General features: G+C 48.8%; 3 protein-coding genes across 5 annotated transcripts; 1 reads left to right on the top strand and 2 right to left on the bottom strand.

Annotated features, from left to right (window-relative positions):
* Positions 1-101: 101 nt before the first annotated feature.
* On the bottom strand, positions 102-1,687 carry Sit1 (signaling threshold regulating transmembrane adaptor 1). Its single transcript, XM_048352347.1, has 5 exons — positions 1,509-1,687; positions 1,251-1,386; positions 1,107-1,165; positions 955-1,016; positions 102-862 (listed from the first exon to the last, which is right to left on the bottom strand). The coding sequence occupies exons 1-5, from the start codon at positions 1,591-1,593 to the stop codon at positions 629-631; spliced, it is 576 nt and encodes a 191-aa protein (XP_048208304.1). The 5' UTR covers positions 1,594-1,687; the 3' UTR covers positions 102-628.
* Positions 1,688-4,506: 2,819 nt separating this feature from the next.
* On the top strand, positions 4,507-7,643 carry Ccdc107 (coiled-coil domain containing 107). Of its 2 annotated transcripts, none has more exons than XM_048330371.1 (6): positions 4,507-4,719; positions 4,806-4,957; positions 6,864-6,924; positions 7,057-7,144; positions 7,214-7,326; positions 7,403-7,643. In XM_048330371.1, exons 1-6 carry the CDS (start codon positions 4,614-4,616, stop codon positions 7,636-7,638), a joined length of 756 nt encoding a protein of 251 aa, XP_048186328.1. In that variant the 5' UTR covers positions 4,507-4,613; the 3' UTR covers positions 7,639-7,643. The 2 variants fall into 2 exon arrangements, with proteins under 2 accessions (XP_048186328.1, XP_048186244.1); XM_048330287.1 differs by having other exon boundaries at positions 4,510-4,719; positions 7,054-7,144.
* Positions 7,644-8,001: 358 nt separating this feature from the next.
* On the bottom strand, positions 8,002-11,521 carry Arhgef39 (Rho guanine nucleotide exchange factor 39). Of its 2 annotated transcripts, XM_048330242.1 has the most exons (9): positions 11,243-11,521; positions 10,972-11,066; positions 10,627-10,747; positions 10,262-10,380; positions 9,602-9,672; positions 9,236-9,364; positions 8,846-9,072; positions 8,557-8,645; positions 8,002-8,391 (listed from the first exon to the last, which is right to left on the bottom strand). In XM_048330242.1, exons 1-9 carry the CDS (start codon positions 11,378-11,380, stop codon positions 8,379-8,381), a joined length of 1,002 nt encoding a protein of 333 aa, XP_048186199.1. In that variant the 5' UTR covers positions 11,381-11,521; the 3' UTR covers positions 8,002-8,378. The 2 variants fall into 2 exon arrangements, with proteins under 2 accessions (XP_048186199.1, XP_048186117.1); XM_048330160.1 differs by having other exon boundaries at positions 8,002-9,072.
* Between the last annotated feature and the right edge of the window lie 4,914 nt (positions 11,522-16,435).

The following is a 16,435-nucleotide window of genomic DNA, read 5'->3' on the forward strand; positions in this document are numbered from 1 at the left end:
TGGGGGGAAGGAGGGATGTCTGTTGCAAGTCTCCAGCCTCTAGATCAAAATCTAAACACTTTTTATAAAAGAAGTTTTATTTGCAATCAGAGACAAGCCAGACACAGCCGCAGGGAAAGTGTATTCTACCAAGGTTCTCTGGTCAGAAGTCAAGATTTGGGTTCCCCTCTTTCTAGTCCATAGGTCCCAGGACCCTTCCAGCCTGTGGGCTCCCAAGCATGCTACCCACCCACATCCTCTCAGGCTCCTACCTCCTCCCCTGCCCACTTCCTGTGCCTGAAGAGACACTGAGGTGTCCTGGTAGGCTGGGAGGGAGGAAAGAAGATCCGGGCTAGTTAAACTGGTTAAAAAGGAGGAGGAAGTAAAGAGAAGGGGCTGAAGGGAGCATACAGAACAGATGTGGGGAGGGGGCCACTGTCTACTGCCTCCATGTCAGGAAAGCAGGTGTCTGTCCTACCCGGAGATGTCCACCAAAGCTCAGATAGGAAGTTCCAAAGACACCACCTGCTACCAAGCAATGATTCCAAGTCCTGGGGCTAACTGGAGCATATGTATGCCCCAGGCAGGGCAGAAGGAGCTTCCATGATGGAGAAGGAAGCCACGTGTGTCCACAGAGGCAGGGCTCGTCTCAGCTGGGCGCAGGCTGGCTGTTGGCATAGGCCTGGTCTGGAAAGGAAGCCCTGGCCCTGCGGGTCTGGGCGCACACTGAGGCATAGAGCTCTGGTTCAGGGTTTGCAGCCTGGGGCTTTGGTTCAGTGTCTAGCACCACCTCAGAGTATTTGATGGGGGTCCCAGAGCTGCAGATCCGGCCCTGAGGAGGCCGCAGCTGCAGGCTGGTGTAGCACATCACCTCTTCTGCAGCCTAGAGACACGAGCATGTTAGAAGTTCAGCAGGCCTTTAGGGAAAGGCCCCCATTTCTTTCCCTTCCCTTTCCTTTGGCCCCCGTAACTCACCCTGGTGGAGCTTCCAGAAGCTGGATCCTGCTGGTCTGCCCTTGGCTCTTGAGACAGTTGTCCTGGGAGGAAGAAGAGGCATCTGGTCAGTTCTTTGTCCCCATCTGTCCCACTGGGACCTGCCCCATGTCGGGCCCTCCACAGCACCCTACCTGTCTGTAGGTAATGCAGGTTCCCATACAGGGGAGTCTCTTCTGCACTCCTTCCGGGGCTGCAACACCGTTTGGGGACTAAGTGGGGCCTTCTTGGTGAAGAAGGAACCCTTGATCCACCCATCCCTGCTCTCCATTACTTACCGTCCCGGCTCCGGTGGGCTCCTGCTCTTGCCAGTGGCCCGCTGGAACCAGAGCACAGCCAGTGAGATGAGAAGCAGCAGCGTCACAGCCCCAAAGAGGGCCCACAGCCCCCAGGCCTGGGTTACAGAGGGGATACCTGTGGAAGGGGAGCAGACGGGGGTGTGGCTGTCCAGCCCCATCTCCCAACCCTGCCGGCTGCAGGTGGGACATGGGGCCTCATGACACTTCCCCCAGAAGCCCCCGCCTCGCCCAGCTCACCAGGCGCTAGTAGATTGGCACCATCGCCATGGGAGGTGTCGTTGTCGCCTCTGTCCATGACTGCTGGTGTGACTGCGAGATCCATGAGCACCCCGACCTGCTCATGCCCTGACAGCTGCCACTGCCCCCCTTCCTCCCATCCCTCCCTGGGCCTGGCCCCCACAGCTCAGCATCCCCAATACCGGTGGTGGCAAAGTTGCTGGTTTCCGGGGAGGAAGGGGGAGGGGGAGGAAGGAACACCAGAACAAAGACCCCGCCCTGTGCCTGCACCTGTGCCATCCTGCCCCTCCTGAGCTTCCCTCGCTCCCCAGCCTCATGGCCCTGGGCCCCCTTCATCAGAAATCATACTCGGAACTGCATGTGCTGTGCCACGTGCAAGGAGACCCAGAAAGACTCCAAAAGGCAGAAGTGGCATGGGGCAGGGCCACAGAGACTCTTTTTGCCACAAGACTCGGCCACCCTTTGTCTCCCACTCCAGTGGAGAATGACCTCTTCAATGAGCATGCTCCAGTTCAGATGGCTTCCCCCACAGTCCCTCCACAGACCTAGAAGAAAATACGCTTCCATGACCATGGTTCCTGTTAGTACTTCAGTGGCTAGGAAGAGAGGAAGCTAAGTTCTCCCCTCCTATCTCCTTTATCTGTAGGGTAGCTAAGAACCCTTCACTCAGTTAATAGCTTTAAAGGAATCTCTGCTCCAGGATTCTCCTGGCACACTGAACCAGACTCTCTTTGCCTTGTTCACTTCTACAAGTACACTGTCTGCCACCCTAGAGACGGCTCAACCTTGTGCCCTACTGACTTGGACGGAGGGGTTTTCCATTCAGAATATACATTTATATTTAAAGTACAGGAGCCTACCCAGGATGGGACTGACAAAAGCCCTGCCTTTCAGTTTTACGCAATAAGGGATTTACTGTCTGTAGAGACTTAAAAATATCAACTAATATTCAGCTCTCTTTATTATCTCCATGTTGGAGCTTTCTAAAAAGTGTCATTAACAAACCACTATTCCCCCAAATATCTTTTTATACATCTTAGTTCTAAATTATTGTAGTTGCTGATAAGTTGCAATGACATGTTAGCTTCAAATTAGCATGATTTTTTTGGCTTATCTTTTTTTTTTTTAAACAATTTCTTCTTATGTTGTTGTTGTGGGTCTTGAACTCAGTGCCTGGGCACTGTCCCTCAGCTCTTTTGCTCAAGGCTAGCGCTCTACCACTTGAGCCATAGTGTCACTTCCGGTTTTTGAGTGATTAATTAGAAAGAACATTCTCACCAGGACTTTTCTGCCCAGGCTGGTTTGGAACCAGGATCCTCAGATCTCAGCCTCCTAAGTAGCTTTCATTCCCTGGATACCAGTAGATTTGGGTGGGATCAGGGTTTGAATTTAGGGTCCTAAAGTTGCTGAACAGGTAACTCTACCTCTTGAGCCACACTCTCAGCCCTTCTTTGCATTATTATTTTAAAGTTTTGCTTTCGCTGCTTTTCAAGTAGGCTGTTACAGTCAGAATCCTCCTACCAACCATCTCTAGTGTAGCAGGAACCACAGATGAGTGCCACTATAATCAGCATTTTTATTGAGATGGGTTCTCGCTAAGTTTTTGACCAACTGGCCTCAAACTGAGATCCTGCAGATCTCTGCCTCCTGAGTGAATGAGGATTAATTATACGTATGAGCTATCATATTCCAGCCTAGAATTATTTCTAAATGGTTAGTTGTTCACGTTTGCATCCATGTTAGGTGCTATGCTAGTCTCTGGTGTAAAATAGTGAGGAGACAGAGACATGGTTCCTGACTCCCTGAATCTAACAGGGTAGTGGTATTGAAGAAAGTAAGGGAGTTACATTCAGGAAGAAACTAGAAGCAGAGGGAAGGGAGCACACTTGAGCTAAGTCAACTGTGCAGTAAGGGCGTAAGTGATTGGTGGGACATACAAAAGTTGATTTAATTGGCCATAGTAGCTGTTCAAATTAAAATTAAGATCATGGAGCTACACAAATGGAGGCTATTAATGGCATTTGCCATATGGAGAGGGCAGTAGGAGTGTGTCTGAAATGGAAACTGGAAAGTGTCACCTAAGCATAAGTTCTTTCTTTTTTTAAACTTTATTGTCAAGGTGATGTACAGAGGGGGTTACAGTTGCATGTAAGGTAGTGAGTACATATTCGTTATCACCTCCCCCTCATTTTTCCTCCCACCTTCCCTTTCCCCAACACCCCCCCCCCCCGTTGTACAGTTAATTTCCAACATACTTTGTGAGTACGCCGTTGCATTGGCTCGCCCTTTATCCTTTGCCTCACCATTTTGCTGTTCCCTAATTCAGATAAAAACAGGAGATGGACGATTTTTGTCTACAACTCAGGGCCTTGGAGCTCAGCCACCTACCTCAGATTGCAGGTGTCGGGCGCAACCTAGGTGCTAGGTAAGTAAACATAATCATAATAAAGAAGGATCCGCGCTGAGAATGAGCCCCGTGTGGTTGGCGCGCCCGCGCTGCGAGACGCACTGCCTGCGTAACTAGGAGAGCTGACGGATGACGCCCCGCCACACGCCGCTCAGTTCGCCCGCCGCAGGGGCGGGGTCACATCTTGGCGGACTAACCAGTGCAAAGCGGGGTGAGTCTACGTGCGTGCGCACGCGGCACTCTCTGCCAAGGGTCCGGGGACTTTCCCCTAGGCGGGATGGCTGGGAACAAAGTCCCTCGTCTGTAGCCTAGGAAACAGGCCTTCAGCACGAACTACCCTGAAAGGTGCGGAAGTAACCGTATTTAGACCTCGAAGAGAAGAAAACTTTTAGATTAGGGTGAGTTAGTGGCGCAAAATATCTAAAACCAATCTATTTTGTTTATATATAACTTTTTAGAAGACAAATATCTAAGACATCCTGGCTAACAGCATACCTAAATAGATGAGGAATTGACTTAGAAAAGCCAGAACGACAGGGCCTTATGCAAATTTACCTCGGCCCGCCCCTCGCGAAGGGGCGTGGCCTCTCTAGGAGGCCCTCAGCGGGACCCACCGGGGTCGCTTGCGCGCCTGCGCACAGGGCCGGGAGGGCACCGCTGGAACGGCTGTTGTCGTGTGTGCCCTCTTTGGGCCAGCCATGACGGGTGCAGCCTTTTTCTCGGGTGTCCTGAGGCTTCTGCTTGTTTCTGCGCTTCTCGGGGTCCTCGGAGAACACTCCAGTTCCGACCTCGGAGCACATCCAGGTACTTGCCAGGGCTACTGGAGGGAGGCTTGCACTGCGTGGGAGAAGCCCGAGCCCTGCTGACCGGTGTCTGCGCTCCCTCCACAGGGCACCACGTCCAGGTCAGCCCTGGGGCCACCGAACCCCGGCGGCGTCCGCCGCCCGAGGACCAGCGCGAGCGGGCCCGCGCCGGGGCGCTGCCTCTGGGGGCGCTGTACACCGCGGCCGTCGTGGCCTTTGTGCTGTACAAGTGTTTGCAGGTGCGGGTCGGTCGTGGGTCGGGGAGCCGGGGCCCGAAGCTCCCACGGGGGCGGCTATGGTACAAGAAGGAGACACGGCCTCCCATCTGCCCTGTAAGACCAAGACTGTAGTTCCTTGGCGAAATTACCCATGTTATGGGGTTTTAAGGATCCAGGAGAGGTAACAGATGTGAGGGGCACCTGTGCACTGTAAATAATGACCGTCACAAAATCCCAAAATCCAGTGAAGGGCGGTCACTTGGTTGAGGTCAGTAACTGGCCGAACTGGGATTTGAACTCAGTGAATGTGAGATTCCTGACAAGGCTCCAACTTTGGTACAAACGGTAGATTGCTGCAGCTACAGTGTTTTTAGAGTTCAAAACACTAATGACTGTAGCTTCTGATGGATGAAAACTTTTGAAATGGAAAGCAGTGCCGCCCAGGGCTGTGCCTTCAGCCCTCATCCAGTCATTTATTTGCATTAGGAAAGAAGGCTGGACCTATTTCAAGATACAAAACTAAGATAGCTAATAATGACCCCAGTAAACTTGACAAACTGAGGGTCTGAATTTAATGACGAAATCTAATAAGGATTAAAAAATTTTACTCCTGGGGCTGGGAATATGACCTAGTGGTAGAGTGCTTGCCTACCATACATGAAGCCCTGGGTTCAATTCCTCAGCACCATGTATATAGAAAAAGCCGGAAGTGGCACTGTGGCTCAAGTGGTAGAGTGCTAGCCTTGGGCAAGAAAAAAGCCAGAAACAGTGCTCAGGCCCTGAGCCCAAGCCCCAGGACTGACAAAAAAAAAAAAAAATCATTCCTTTAAGCCCCACGATCGACAAATATCTATATATCTATATCTATCTATGTATATCATTCCTCTATTGAACTTGGACCTAGTACAGTCAAGGAAGAAACAAATTAGCAATACCATTTGAGAGAAATGTAGAGATAACTCATTCCCAAATTAGTGCTCTAAATGAGGTATTATACCAGGTGAGGGCATACAGCCTAGTGGTAGAGTGCTTGCCTTGTATACATGTAGCCCTAGGTTCTATTCCTCAGCACCACATATGTAGAAAAAAGCCGGAAGTTGTGCTGAGGCTCAAGATGTAGAGTGCTAGCCTTGAGCAAAAAGAAGCCAGGGACAGTGTTCAGGCCTTGAGTCCATGCCCCAGGACTGGCAACAAAAACAAAACAAAAAAAAAACACAGGTGAGAGCAAAGCCCCTGTACTGGCACAAAGCAAAGAAGGGAAAAAGAGATTGGAGAGTTTGCACCCGAAGGACTAGGGAAAAAACTGTTGATAAAAAAAAAACAAAAACAAAAAAAAACACAAAACATTTAGGCAGTTCAAATTAGCATCATGGCCAAAGCACTGGTGGCTCATGCCTGTAATTCTGGCTGTTCGGGAGGCTGAGATCTGAGGATGGTGGTTCAAGCCAGCCTGGGCAGGAAGGTCCATGACTCTTATCTCCAATTAACCACCAGAAAACCAGAAATGGTGCTGTGGCTCAAACTGGTTGAGTGCTAACCTTGAACTGAAGAGCTCAGGGACAGTGCCCAGACCCAGAGTTCAAGCCCCGTGATCAACCCAAAAAACAGCATCACGGAAAGAAGATATATGAAGGACAAATTTTTGGCTTTGTATATTAACTGACAACTACACCTTTGTCCAACAAGATAGTTACTCATTCCTGAAAATGTTTCAGCAGACTGATCACTTGTGAGTGTATTAAGGTGTTGCTTCATGTCCTGAGTAAGGAGCTAGACTGGAAAGGATTATGATTCTCTGAGGTTTAAAAAAAAAAAAAAAAAAACTCAATAGTTTTTCTCAGCTGCAAATTGTCTTCTTACTAGCTTTGGAGACTGAGGTGCTGAACCTTGTTGTAGTATTGACTGCCCTTTCCTCCTTCTAAAACAGGGTAAAGATGAGTCTACAGTTCTCCAAAATGAAAAAGGCAAGAAGAAAACATTGCAATCAGGTGAGCTGAACAGAAGTCTGTGTGTGGTGGGTGGGTGGGTGGGTGGGTGGGTGGGTGGGAGGGAAGGGGTCGAGGGCCATCAGAAGATAAGTAATCCTCACCATTGGCTCTTTTCTTCCTTGCCCTCAGAGCAACAACTGGCTCAATTGACACAACAACTGGTCCAGACAGAGCAGCACCTGAACAACCTGGTGGCCCAGCTGGACCCCCTTTTTGAGCGGTGAGATTTTTGTGGCAGGTGGGGGGAGTGAGGATAGCATGGGCACCCCCTGAGTGGATATTTCTACAGTGTGACTACCCTGGTTGGAGCCCAGCGGGAGCTTCTGAACATAAAGCTACAGACCATCCACCAACTTCTACAAGACTGCAAACAGGACAAGGGTGTGGAATGTCCAGAGCCAGGTATAAGGATTGGGAGGGGAGTCTGGTGAGGGAGACAGTCTGTAACACTGGAACTTGCCGATCTTCCCCATCACAGAAGCCAGCACGCCCTTTCCCGAGGATTTAAGAAAAGACCAAGATGAGCAGGAAGCTGCTGACAGTCAGGCCCAGGAGGAGCCCATAAACTGGAGCCCAGAGTCATGGAACCTAGCTACTTCCTGGGAAGTGGAACAGGGGCTAAGGAGACGATATGGCAAGGCTGTAACAAAGGGCCTCAGCAGGGAAGGTGGGGCAGCAGCTGAAGGATTGGTAAAACAAAGTCTGTTCTTGTGACTGGATACCCCTGTGTGCTTTTTCCTGCCCAGATGGTTTTACACACACCATACTAGGTGCCTACGGACAACTAGGCCTTCTTAAAAAGCTTCCTTCCCTTATTAGGACAAAAGAGCCTGTCTTCCAGAGTCAGAGCTGAAAAGACAGAGGGAGCTCCAGCTCTTTCCTTGTATTCCTGAGGCTACCAGCATGCCAGCCTTCAGGACCCAGAATTCCTTTCCTCATAATGAGACAGCAAGGTCTTTCCAAAAAATAAAATGCCACTTTATTAAAATCCAGTGGGAAAATAAATTATAGGAGTTGTACATCATAGCTGGGCATGGTGGTATTTGCCTGCATCCTAGGACTCAAAGTGAAGCCGGAGGGTTACATGTGAAGCCAGCTTGAACTACACAGTGAGACCCTGCCTCAAGAAGAAAAAAGAATCTGTAACATGAAAACAGCCACCTTTACAAAGCTGCAAAGTGGATCAGTTGGCCACATCTAGCATTCACGCATCAGCCCCATATCCCTTCATCAGTGTTGGAGGATCTGCTTCAGCGGAGGTTCAGTTGCATTGGAGTTGCTTTTCTAATTCTTAAGTGCTGGTCAAATGTCCTGGAGTGGCTTGGCAAACATAAAATGATCCTTGTTCAACTATGCAGGATTCTATACTTTGTTTAATACAGAAAATTCCATTGTGCTTCTGGCTCTGACCTGTCCCTGTATCCTGAGTCCCAAAATTTGTGGCTGAGAGTCCTCTAGTTCTTGCTGCTGTGGAGAGAAGACACTTTAGCATGGACACCCACTCAGACACTACCACCTGTGGGGCTAGGGAAGGTCCCAGAAAGATGTAGAAATGAGCTAGGACTGGACCTGCTCATTTCCAGCTCCTGTGCCTCCTCACAGACAGCACTCTTGAGGGAAGATACAACTTACTTGATAGCCAAAGTTAGGCTGTGGTACCAACGTGACAACTCTTCCTGGTCTGTGGACATCAGCAGTAGCTTCTCATGGGGGAAGGACAGCTAAGGAGAAACGCCTGTTAGTGCATGACTCAAAGATTCGAGTTAAAGCCCTTGCTGTTTCCACAGAGGTAATTCAAGGATGGGGTGAGAACTAAATAGGAAGCCCAGTGCCCAGCTGTCCTCATTACTATGAAAGTGATAAAGTGGTTCCTAAGCATCTGAGGTCTATTTTGGGCCTGAGGTTCCCCCCTATTACTTACACTGAGCAGTCCACCACAAGAGCCTCCTGAGTGTCCAAAGACTCTTTGGAGTTGACACTGGGTCATGGGGTAGAGGGCCCTACAAGCAAAGGTGCCACTCTTCAGGTGCAGTGGGGGACGAGGCTTGGCCATAAGGAGCACATCAGAGAAGAGGAAGAACATTCGGGGTCGGGGCTCCCCTTTGGGAGGCACCACCAACAGCCAGCCCTGATGTAGAAACCAGCGTCCTGGAGTAGGGTGGGGTGGACAAGAGAGGGCTGTTATTTCAGTGCAACACCAGGATCCATGGGAACAGAAGGAAGGACAAAGACAGGTGAAGGAATGGTATTGCTGACTATGGAGAAACAGAAGCAAGCAAGGGCAAAAGATTAAGGGAAGCACACAGTTTACCTGAGGTAAGCCCCTTTGCCTGGCGTCCACTGAGCAGAGCCTGGACACGGCGGAGGTGCTGGTCATTCTTTTGTTTCTGACCAATGGCATGGACTCTCTGGGCAGTCTCACTTATTAGCTGGGCAGCCCCTGGAATAACATTCTCCACCTTATTTCCAACACAACTTTGACTGTAAATGACTGGTGGTGGAAGACAGGCTAGTCTGAGGTGACCTGGGCCAGGGGCTAACTTCTTAAAAGGTAAGGCATTAGGGACACTACACATATTCATTAGAGATAGGGACATAAGAGGTAGTAGAGGTCAAAACCAGAAGGAGATACTGGCTAGGTAGCCTCTTGCCTGAGTGCAGAGGAGCAAGAACCTACGTGTGAGCTGTTGGTGGTCAGGGCTGTTGGGACCTGTGTTTTCAGCCAAAGCATTGGCGAGATTCTCATACCTAGAATTGGATAGTGGGAAGTGTACAAGGGGAAGCAGAGCCAGGTAAAATTCCCTCTACTCCTGCTTGATACTTAGCTGCATACATCCCTCAGTTTCAAGGCCTGGAAAGATCTGATTCTAGTTACTCTACCCATCTCCTCCACCCTATTGCCAAGACTCAGAACCTGCCCTCATACCACACAGCCTACTTCCAATCCCACCTTGCAGAGGTTTTGGCAGACTGACCATAATTAGAGGCCAAGTAGGGAAACTAAAATTAATCAAGACTGCTAAGGACAATCTATGAGCCCTTAAGTCATCTGCAAGGTCAGAAATTCTAGGCCAGCTAGGCCTTTCATCTCAGTGAACTTTTCCAGAAACCCTGCCACAGGCCCTAAGGCAGGTCCCCTCCCAGTAATAGAGATTCCATAGGCCTGAGCTTGGGGCTACAGATGCTAGGTACTCTTGCTGATTCACATTTAGCTTGCTTCTTAGAAGCTGTTTGGTCCAGAGAGAGTGGAACTTGGGATAGAACTATCACACTCCCGTAAGGCTGAGAGCAGCAGTCATATAGTTGGGGTTGTTTGAGTCTAGGGGAGGTCACTCACTGCTGGAGCCTCTGCAAAGGTAAGGGGAGAAGGTCCTGGAGCTGAAGGCCCCCAAACTCAGGGCGGCCTTCCTGAAGCCGCACAAACCTCCGGAAACGTTTGTTTTTCTTTAGCTGTTCCTGGAGGGGGAAAGAATGGACAGCAAAGGAGAGACCCAATCTATATTGCATTCACCAGTGTAATAAGCATTACACCAGCCTTCAGTGAGCTGTGTGCTCCCAAGGAAACCTGGACTCCTCCCGACAAGGAACTTAACCCAGAGCAGGGCACCAGAGGGCTTTGTAAATGCAGGAACTGTGCACCTGAGCTGTGCATAAGGGGCAAGAGAGGAAGAGAGGATGGATTTGAGGTCATCTCCAGATTACCTGTAAGGTAGTCCGGGATCGTTCTGCATTGGCAGCAAATTGGGTGTAGAGCTCCAGGTGGGGGCAGAAGCCCTCTAGCCCCTGTCCCCAGTACCCTTCCTCCAGGTAGGGAAGCAGCTTTCTGTGTGGGCAAGGGAGTTAAAAGGCAATCTAACAACTACTGGGACACTCCATTTAACTCTCATTATCCTGCCCCGAGGTAGTGCAATGGCTCCACTTTACAGATGGGGAAACGAGCAGGTTAAGGCACTGGGCCTAGGGCACAGGTGAGAAAATTGGCAGACTCCACCTCCCAGCTCCGTGCCAAAGGCGAGGCCCTCCCTCTTCCCCCACCCTTTCACTCACTGGCTTGCGCCGTGGATGAGTTCCCAAGAACCAAACAGGGCCTGGCGCTCCGGTGGTCGCAGGGTCCCCTTGGCTTTCAGGATCCCCAAGAAGTACTGTGGAAGGAAGGGTGCAGGCGGCTCGATCTAGAGGAAAAGGAGGCCAGCGCCGAAGGGCAGCCGGAATCTGAAGTCTGAGCTCCGGACCCCGCCATCCCCTTGGGTCACGGACCTGGCACAGACCCACTCCCCCGGGTCCCGCCCTGCACGGGAAGGGGGCGCCGGGCCCGCACCGTGGCCACCAGCCCCAGTTGTTCCTGGTAGCGCCTCTCGCTCTCCAGCAGCTCCTGAGCGGTGCGGGCGCGCTTTCGCTCCCAACGAGCACGCTGCTCCTGCACGGGGCACCGCGCGACGGGGCCCGGGCTCTCCATGACTGACCCGGGGAGCCGACGGTTCCGGTGGCGTCCCGCCGGAGATTCAAATCCCAACCGCTCGAAGGCGGGGCCTCTGGGCCGGGAGTCGAGCCGGCAGCACGGAGCATGCGCAATGTCGGGCGGCCGACCGGGTCCGGCATCCTCTGCACCCAAAAGGTTGCGAGGTTGCGGGCAGGTACGCCCCGGGGTGGCGCACCCCTGAAGGACACTAGATTGGGAAAGGACTTGAACTTGGAGAGTGAGGAGACTCGAGATGCAGACCAAAGCCGAGCCTCAGTGTCCTATCTGTGGAATGGGAAATGGGAGGATAATTGGCGTGCATCTGCGGTCCTGCGCCCAAGACGGGCGCTAAGGGCTGCGGGGGTGGGGGTGGGTGGTGAGTTCATAGACTTTAAGTGACTGGTTCTTTGTTAACGCCTGAGACACGGACAGCTCCTAGAGAGCAGATGTCAGGAACTAAAGTGGTAATTTGCTGATTCTGGCCAAAGGCAAATGTTTTTGAATTGATTCGTTTGTGCTGCTTTGTCAAAGAATGACAGGGCTGGGAGCATGGCTCAAGTAGCCGGACCTCAATGCCAGGCCCTGAATAATTAAAACAAAAGTACTGAAAATAAATTAATTCAATGACTAGGTTTTCCTTAGGCCTTGAAAAATGGGGAGTCGTTCTGAAAGGAAAATTGGTAGTGTGCTGTGTGTGTGTGTGTGTGTGTGTGTGTGTGTGTGTGTGTGTGCTGGTCCTGGGCCTTGAACTCAGAGCCTGGGTACTGTCCCTGGGCTTTTTTTCTCAAGGCTAGGACTATACTACTTGAGCCACTTCTAGCTTTTTTTTAATTTTTATTGTAGTTTAGTAGAGATAAGAATTTCACAGACTTTTCTGCCCAGACTGGCTTCAAACCTCGATCCTCAAATCTCGGCCTCCTGGGTAGCTAGGATTACAGGCATGAGCCACCACCAGAGCTCAGCTGGCAGTGTGACTTTCTATCAGAAATAATAAAATATGGCTATATTCTTTAAGCCTAACAGTTCCACTCCTATGGATGCATCCTAAATGGTTATAATGGATATATATGTATATATATATATATATATGTATGTATATCTGGATGCCTGGGACAATATAACAGAAAATTGGAAGCCACCTAAATAATTAGCAAAAATAACTACTAAGAAGCAGGTGTGGCTCCAGGGGCAGGACAACAACCTAGCAAGCAGTGAGGCCTGAACTCAAACCCCAAGCCTGAAACACTGAGTGAGAACAATAGGGTGATTTAAAAAAAACAACTCTCCTGCTTATCGTCCCCTTTCCAAAGTGTTCTGTATGAGTATGCACTATTTTGTAATTAGGAAATACATTTTGTATTAAGAAATTGAATGTAAGAGACCCCATTTCTACCATTTTGGACTCTTAGGAATCTGGGCCCTAAGCCAAGAACCAGGGGATTGTCAGAGTTCTGAGCTCCCCTCCAGCTTTGACATTCTAAGAATTCTAAGAATGGAAAAATGCTAGGTTTAAACCAGGGAAGAACAATGTAACAGACTCTAGTGGAGAAAAGTGTAAGTTTGGATCAGGACTCAGTTTGAATCTGACTCTGGTCCCAGATAATCTAGTGACACCATATAGGGAAAGGTTGTTACCCTGGCTCAAATGAGTGAAGGACTGTCCACAGCAAGAACTCAAGTATGGGCAAAGGCAGATAATTCCATGGTCATCCCATTCAATAAGCCCAGAAATTGAGAAAAGAACACAACACCGAGGGAGCAGTTGTGGTGGGTATGTCTGAGTATGGTGCCATTTTGTGTGTGCTTTGTATGGGTGGGAGATGGGGACTGGAATTAGAACCTGTTGTGAGCTCAGATGGAAGGATAGTCCTATTCTGGAGAAAGATGATAAAGTTGAGGGGACACATTGATGAAATCCTGTGTGCCCATTTAACTTCCACTATACATGCTGGATTAAATGATGGCCCCATAAAGACATGTCCATGACAGTATCCTAACCCTCCAAACCAGCAAATGTAGTGTTACTTGGAAAATAGGTCTTTACAGAGATAAGAGGGGGTTGGAGGGTGTGGCTTAACAGTAGAGCACCTGCCTAGCAAGTGTGAATTCAAAACCTACTACCTCCAAGGAAAAAATTCTTGATGAGATCACCTTGGATTATCTCAGTGAGTGTTAAATCCAGTGCTTAGTATGAATGGGACAATGAATGTCTCTTATAGACACACATGGACAAGAGGAGGCCACATAAAGGAGGAAGATATTAAGGTTATGCAGCCACAGCCAAGAGGCCACCCAAATCTAAAAGAGGCAAGGAAAGATTCTTCCCTAGGGTCTTCAAAGAGAGACTGGACCTGTCAACATCTTGAGTTCAGTTTTGGCCTCCAGAACTGTGTGAGAATAAATTACTGTTGTTTTAAGACACCTTAGTTTATGGTAATTTGTTATAGCAGCCGGAAGAAACTACTAATTCAGATTGTGCAGTGGGCCAGAACTATACAATTCAGCCTCAAGGCACCAGAATGGCTTTGATCTTTGGTCCTAATCTATGGTTGGACAGAAAGGGAAGTCTCTACCAGAAAATAGCTCCTTCCTCTGCAACCCTGAGTTAATCAGAAACATATTTTAGTAAATTGTTCCTCCATGTTTGAAGACACAGACCCTCTCTAATGATCAGAGATATGCTGCATGAGGTTGCTGAGTGTCCCAGTTGATTACTTTTGTGTACACTCTGTCTTGACTTGGGGAGACTCAGGGCACAAGAACTCTGGGAGCAGGGTTTGGCAGACTCCCAGCTGTGAAGGTGTGATCAGGATCAGAGTTCACATCTCCACCCAGGCCAGAGAAACAGCCACCCAGAGAGAGAGCTAAAGAAGACACAGAACCACATGAATGAGCATTTGGGCAAATTTGTGAGCTGTAACATTGAATGTCGTACCTGTAGGCACTCAATGTGATCTTAAATAAAGCCCTAGAGAGAAATGCTTGGGAGAGCTACACAAAGATATAGGAAACTTGTACATGCTTTAGAGAGAACTATACAGAGATCCTGGCAGATTTAAAAATGGAGACTAGGTGGGTGCCAGTGGCTCACACCTGTAATTCTAGCTACTCAGGAGGCTGAGACATGAGGATCACTGTTCAAAGCCAGTTGTGGCAGGAAAATCTGTGAGACTCAGAAAAAGCCAAAAGTGGAGCTGTAGCTCAAGTGGTAGAGCTCTAGCCTTGAGCAAAAGAAGCTCCAGGACAGAGCCCAGGGTCAGAGTTCAAGCCCCAGGACCATCAAAAACATTTTTTAAAGATAAAGACTGAAATATTCCGAATATTTGGAAAGGAGAAAAATGAATAAAAGCCAAGATTTGTGTTGTATATTTACCCTAGCCATACCACCTCCACATTGTAGTTAGCATGGCACTTCTGTCCTTTCTGCCCCGTGGGCTTTCTTGTGTCAACTAGACTAATCTTCATTGAGTTTTTGTTTGATTTTGGTCAAGGGGCTTGACTCAGGACTTGGGTGCTGTCCCTGAGCTCTTCAGCTCAAGGCTAGTGCTCTACTACGTCGAGCCACAGCTCCACTTCTGGTTTTTGAGGGGTTAGTTGGAGATAAGAGTCTCATGGGGAATTTTCTGCCTGGGCTGGCTTTGAACTGCTGTCCTCTGATCTCAGCCTCCTGAGTAGCTAGGATTACAGGTATGAGCCACCAGTGCCCAGTTTCCAAGTTCTGTCTTGGCCCATCCACCTCAGGTATTCCAACTACCTTCTATGTGTCAGGGTCCAAACTGAGTGCTGAAAACACAACTGGCCATCCAAACTGTACACAGATCAAAATTCATGGACAGCTCTCAACTTGGCTACAGAAAAGCAACGTAAAAGAATGTGTGTGTGTGTGTGTGTGTGTGTGTGTGTGTGTGTGTGTATGTGTGTGTGTGTGCCAGTACTGGGACTTGAACTCAAGGCCTTGAACTCTTGTTCAGCTTTTTCACTCACACTTGGTACTCTACCATATGTACCATATCTCTACTTCCAGCTTATTGCTGGCTAACTGGAGAGAAGCATTTCAAGGATTTGTCTGCCAGGCTGGCTTTGAACCTTGATTTTCAGATCTCAGTCTCCTGAGTGTTAGGATTATAAGCATAAGCCACCATGGCTTGGTGCAACCTAAAATCGTGTGTGTGTGTGTGTGTGTGTATGTATGTGTGTTCACACATACATGTTGGAGAGCAAATCCAGGAGACTGTGCATGTTTTACCACTGAACTACACTTCCAGCTCTAGGAAAGCAATCTACAATCTCTTCCAATCTCCTAAAATGATAACTTGGAGAGCAGCTGTTATTTCAGCCATAAAAGTTCTGGTGCAAAATTTAACAATCATTCAAACAAAGCAGATCATTTGGAGTGTCATAAAAAATGTGATGCCATATTCCTAGGACAGTTGTGGATTGACACGCACAGGTCATTGACAACAAACTCCTTGACCGTATAGAAGCTATCTTAGTCAAATTAGTATTTTTTAAGCACTTGACCAGGTAATCTGCTCAATAATGGCTGATAAATAAAATATTGACTTATCAAATACTGGACCCTGCCCATACGAATCTCAAGGTTATTAGAGCAGATAAAATATCATAAATCACTTTAATATGAATTCAATGGTGGGAAAGGTTATTATCAAGGGCAAGCAAGGAACTGTGATCGCTCAAAGGCACTGGACACCACTTTTGGGTTGGTGGTGGAGGCTTGGTTGAGAAAAACTTTCTAGGGGAGTTGCCTATGAGCTGAGTCTTGAACAGAAGAGATCTAGACAAGAGAGACTGAAAATATTTACCATCACAGGTGAAGCTGGTTGAGGCTTTCCTGGCTGGCTGGCTTTGAGCCATGTTCTCAGATCTCAGCCTCCTGAGTAGCTAGGATTACAAGCGTGAGTCAACCAAAGCCCAGTCCCACTTGTTTACTTTTACCAAAGGGGCTGCTACTTTTTTTCAAGGCTAAAATCAAATTTTGCCTACTTCTGTATATATTCTGAGGTAGATTCATCTCTCTTCCCCAAATATATT

This window comes from Perognathus longimembris, chromosome 1 (genome assembly GCF_023159225.1).
Source record: "Perognathus longimembris pacificus isolate PPM17 chromosome 1, ASM2315922v1, whole genome shotgun sequence".
NCBI classification, from domain to species: Eukaryota; Metazoa; Chordata; class Mammalia; order Rodentia; family Heteromyidae; genus Perognathus; species Perognathus longimembris.

Bases quoted from the DNA above. Each gene is read 5' to 3' on its own strand.
- Ccdc107 (XM_048330287.1), top strand. From the start codon at position 4,614: ATGACGGGTGCAGCCTTTTTCTCGGGTGTCCTGAGGCTTCTGCTTGTT. The intron at 4,720-4,805 runs GTACTTGCCAGG...CTCCCTCCACAG, and splicing joins CGACCTCGGAGCACATCCAG to GGCACCACGTCCAGGTCAGC. The intron at 4,958-6,863 runs GTGCGGGTCGGT...CTTCTAAAACAG, and splicing joins TGCTGTACAAGTGTTTGCAG to GGTAAAGATGAGTCTACAGT.
- Sit1 (XM_048352347.1), bottom strand. From the start codon at position 1,593: ATGGATCTCGCAGTCACACCAGCAGTCATGGACAGAGGCGACAACGAC. The intron at 1,017-1,106 runs GTAGGGTGCTGT...TCTTCCTCCCAG, and splicing joins CCTGCATTACCTACAGACAG to GACAACTGTCTCAAGAGCCA. The intron at 863-954 runs GTGAGTTACGGG...TCGTGTCTCTAG, and splicing joins CTTCTGGAAGCTCCACCAGG to GCTGCAGAAGAGGTGATGTG.
- Arhgef39 (XM_048330160.1), bottom strand. From the start codon at position 11,380: ATGGAGAGCCCGGGCCCCGTCGCGCGGTGCCCCGTGCAGGAGCAGCGT. The intron at 10,748-10,971 runs GTGAGTGAAAGG...TTGCCCACACAG, and splicing joins CTCATCCACGGCGCAAGCCA to AAAGCTGCTTCCCTACCTGG. The intron at 10,381-10,626 runs GTAATCTGGAGA...TTCCCCCTCCAG, and splicing joins GATCCCGGACTACCTTACAG to GAACAGCTAAAGAAAAACAA.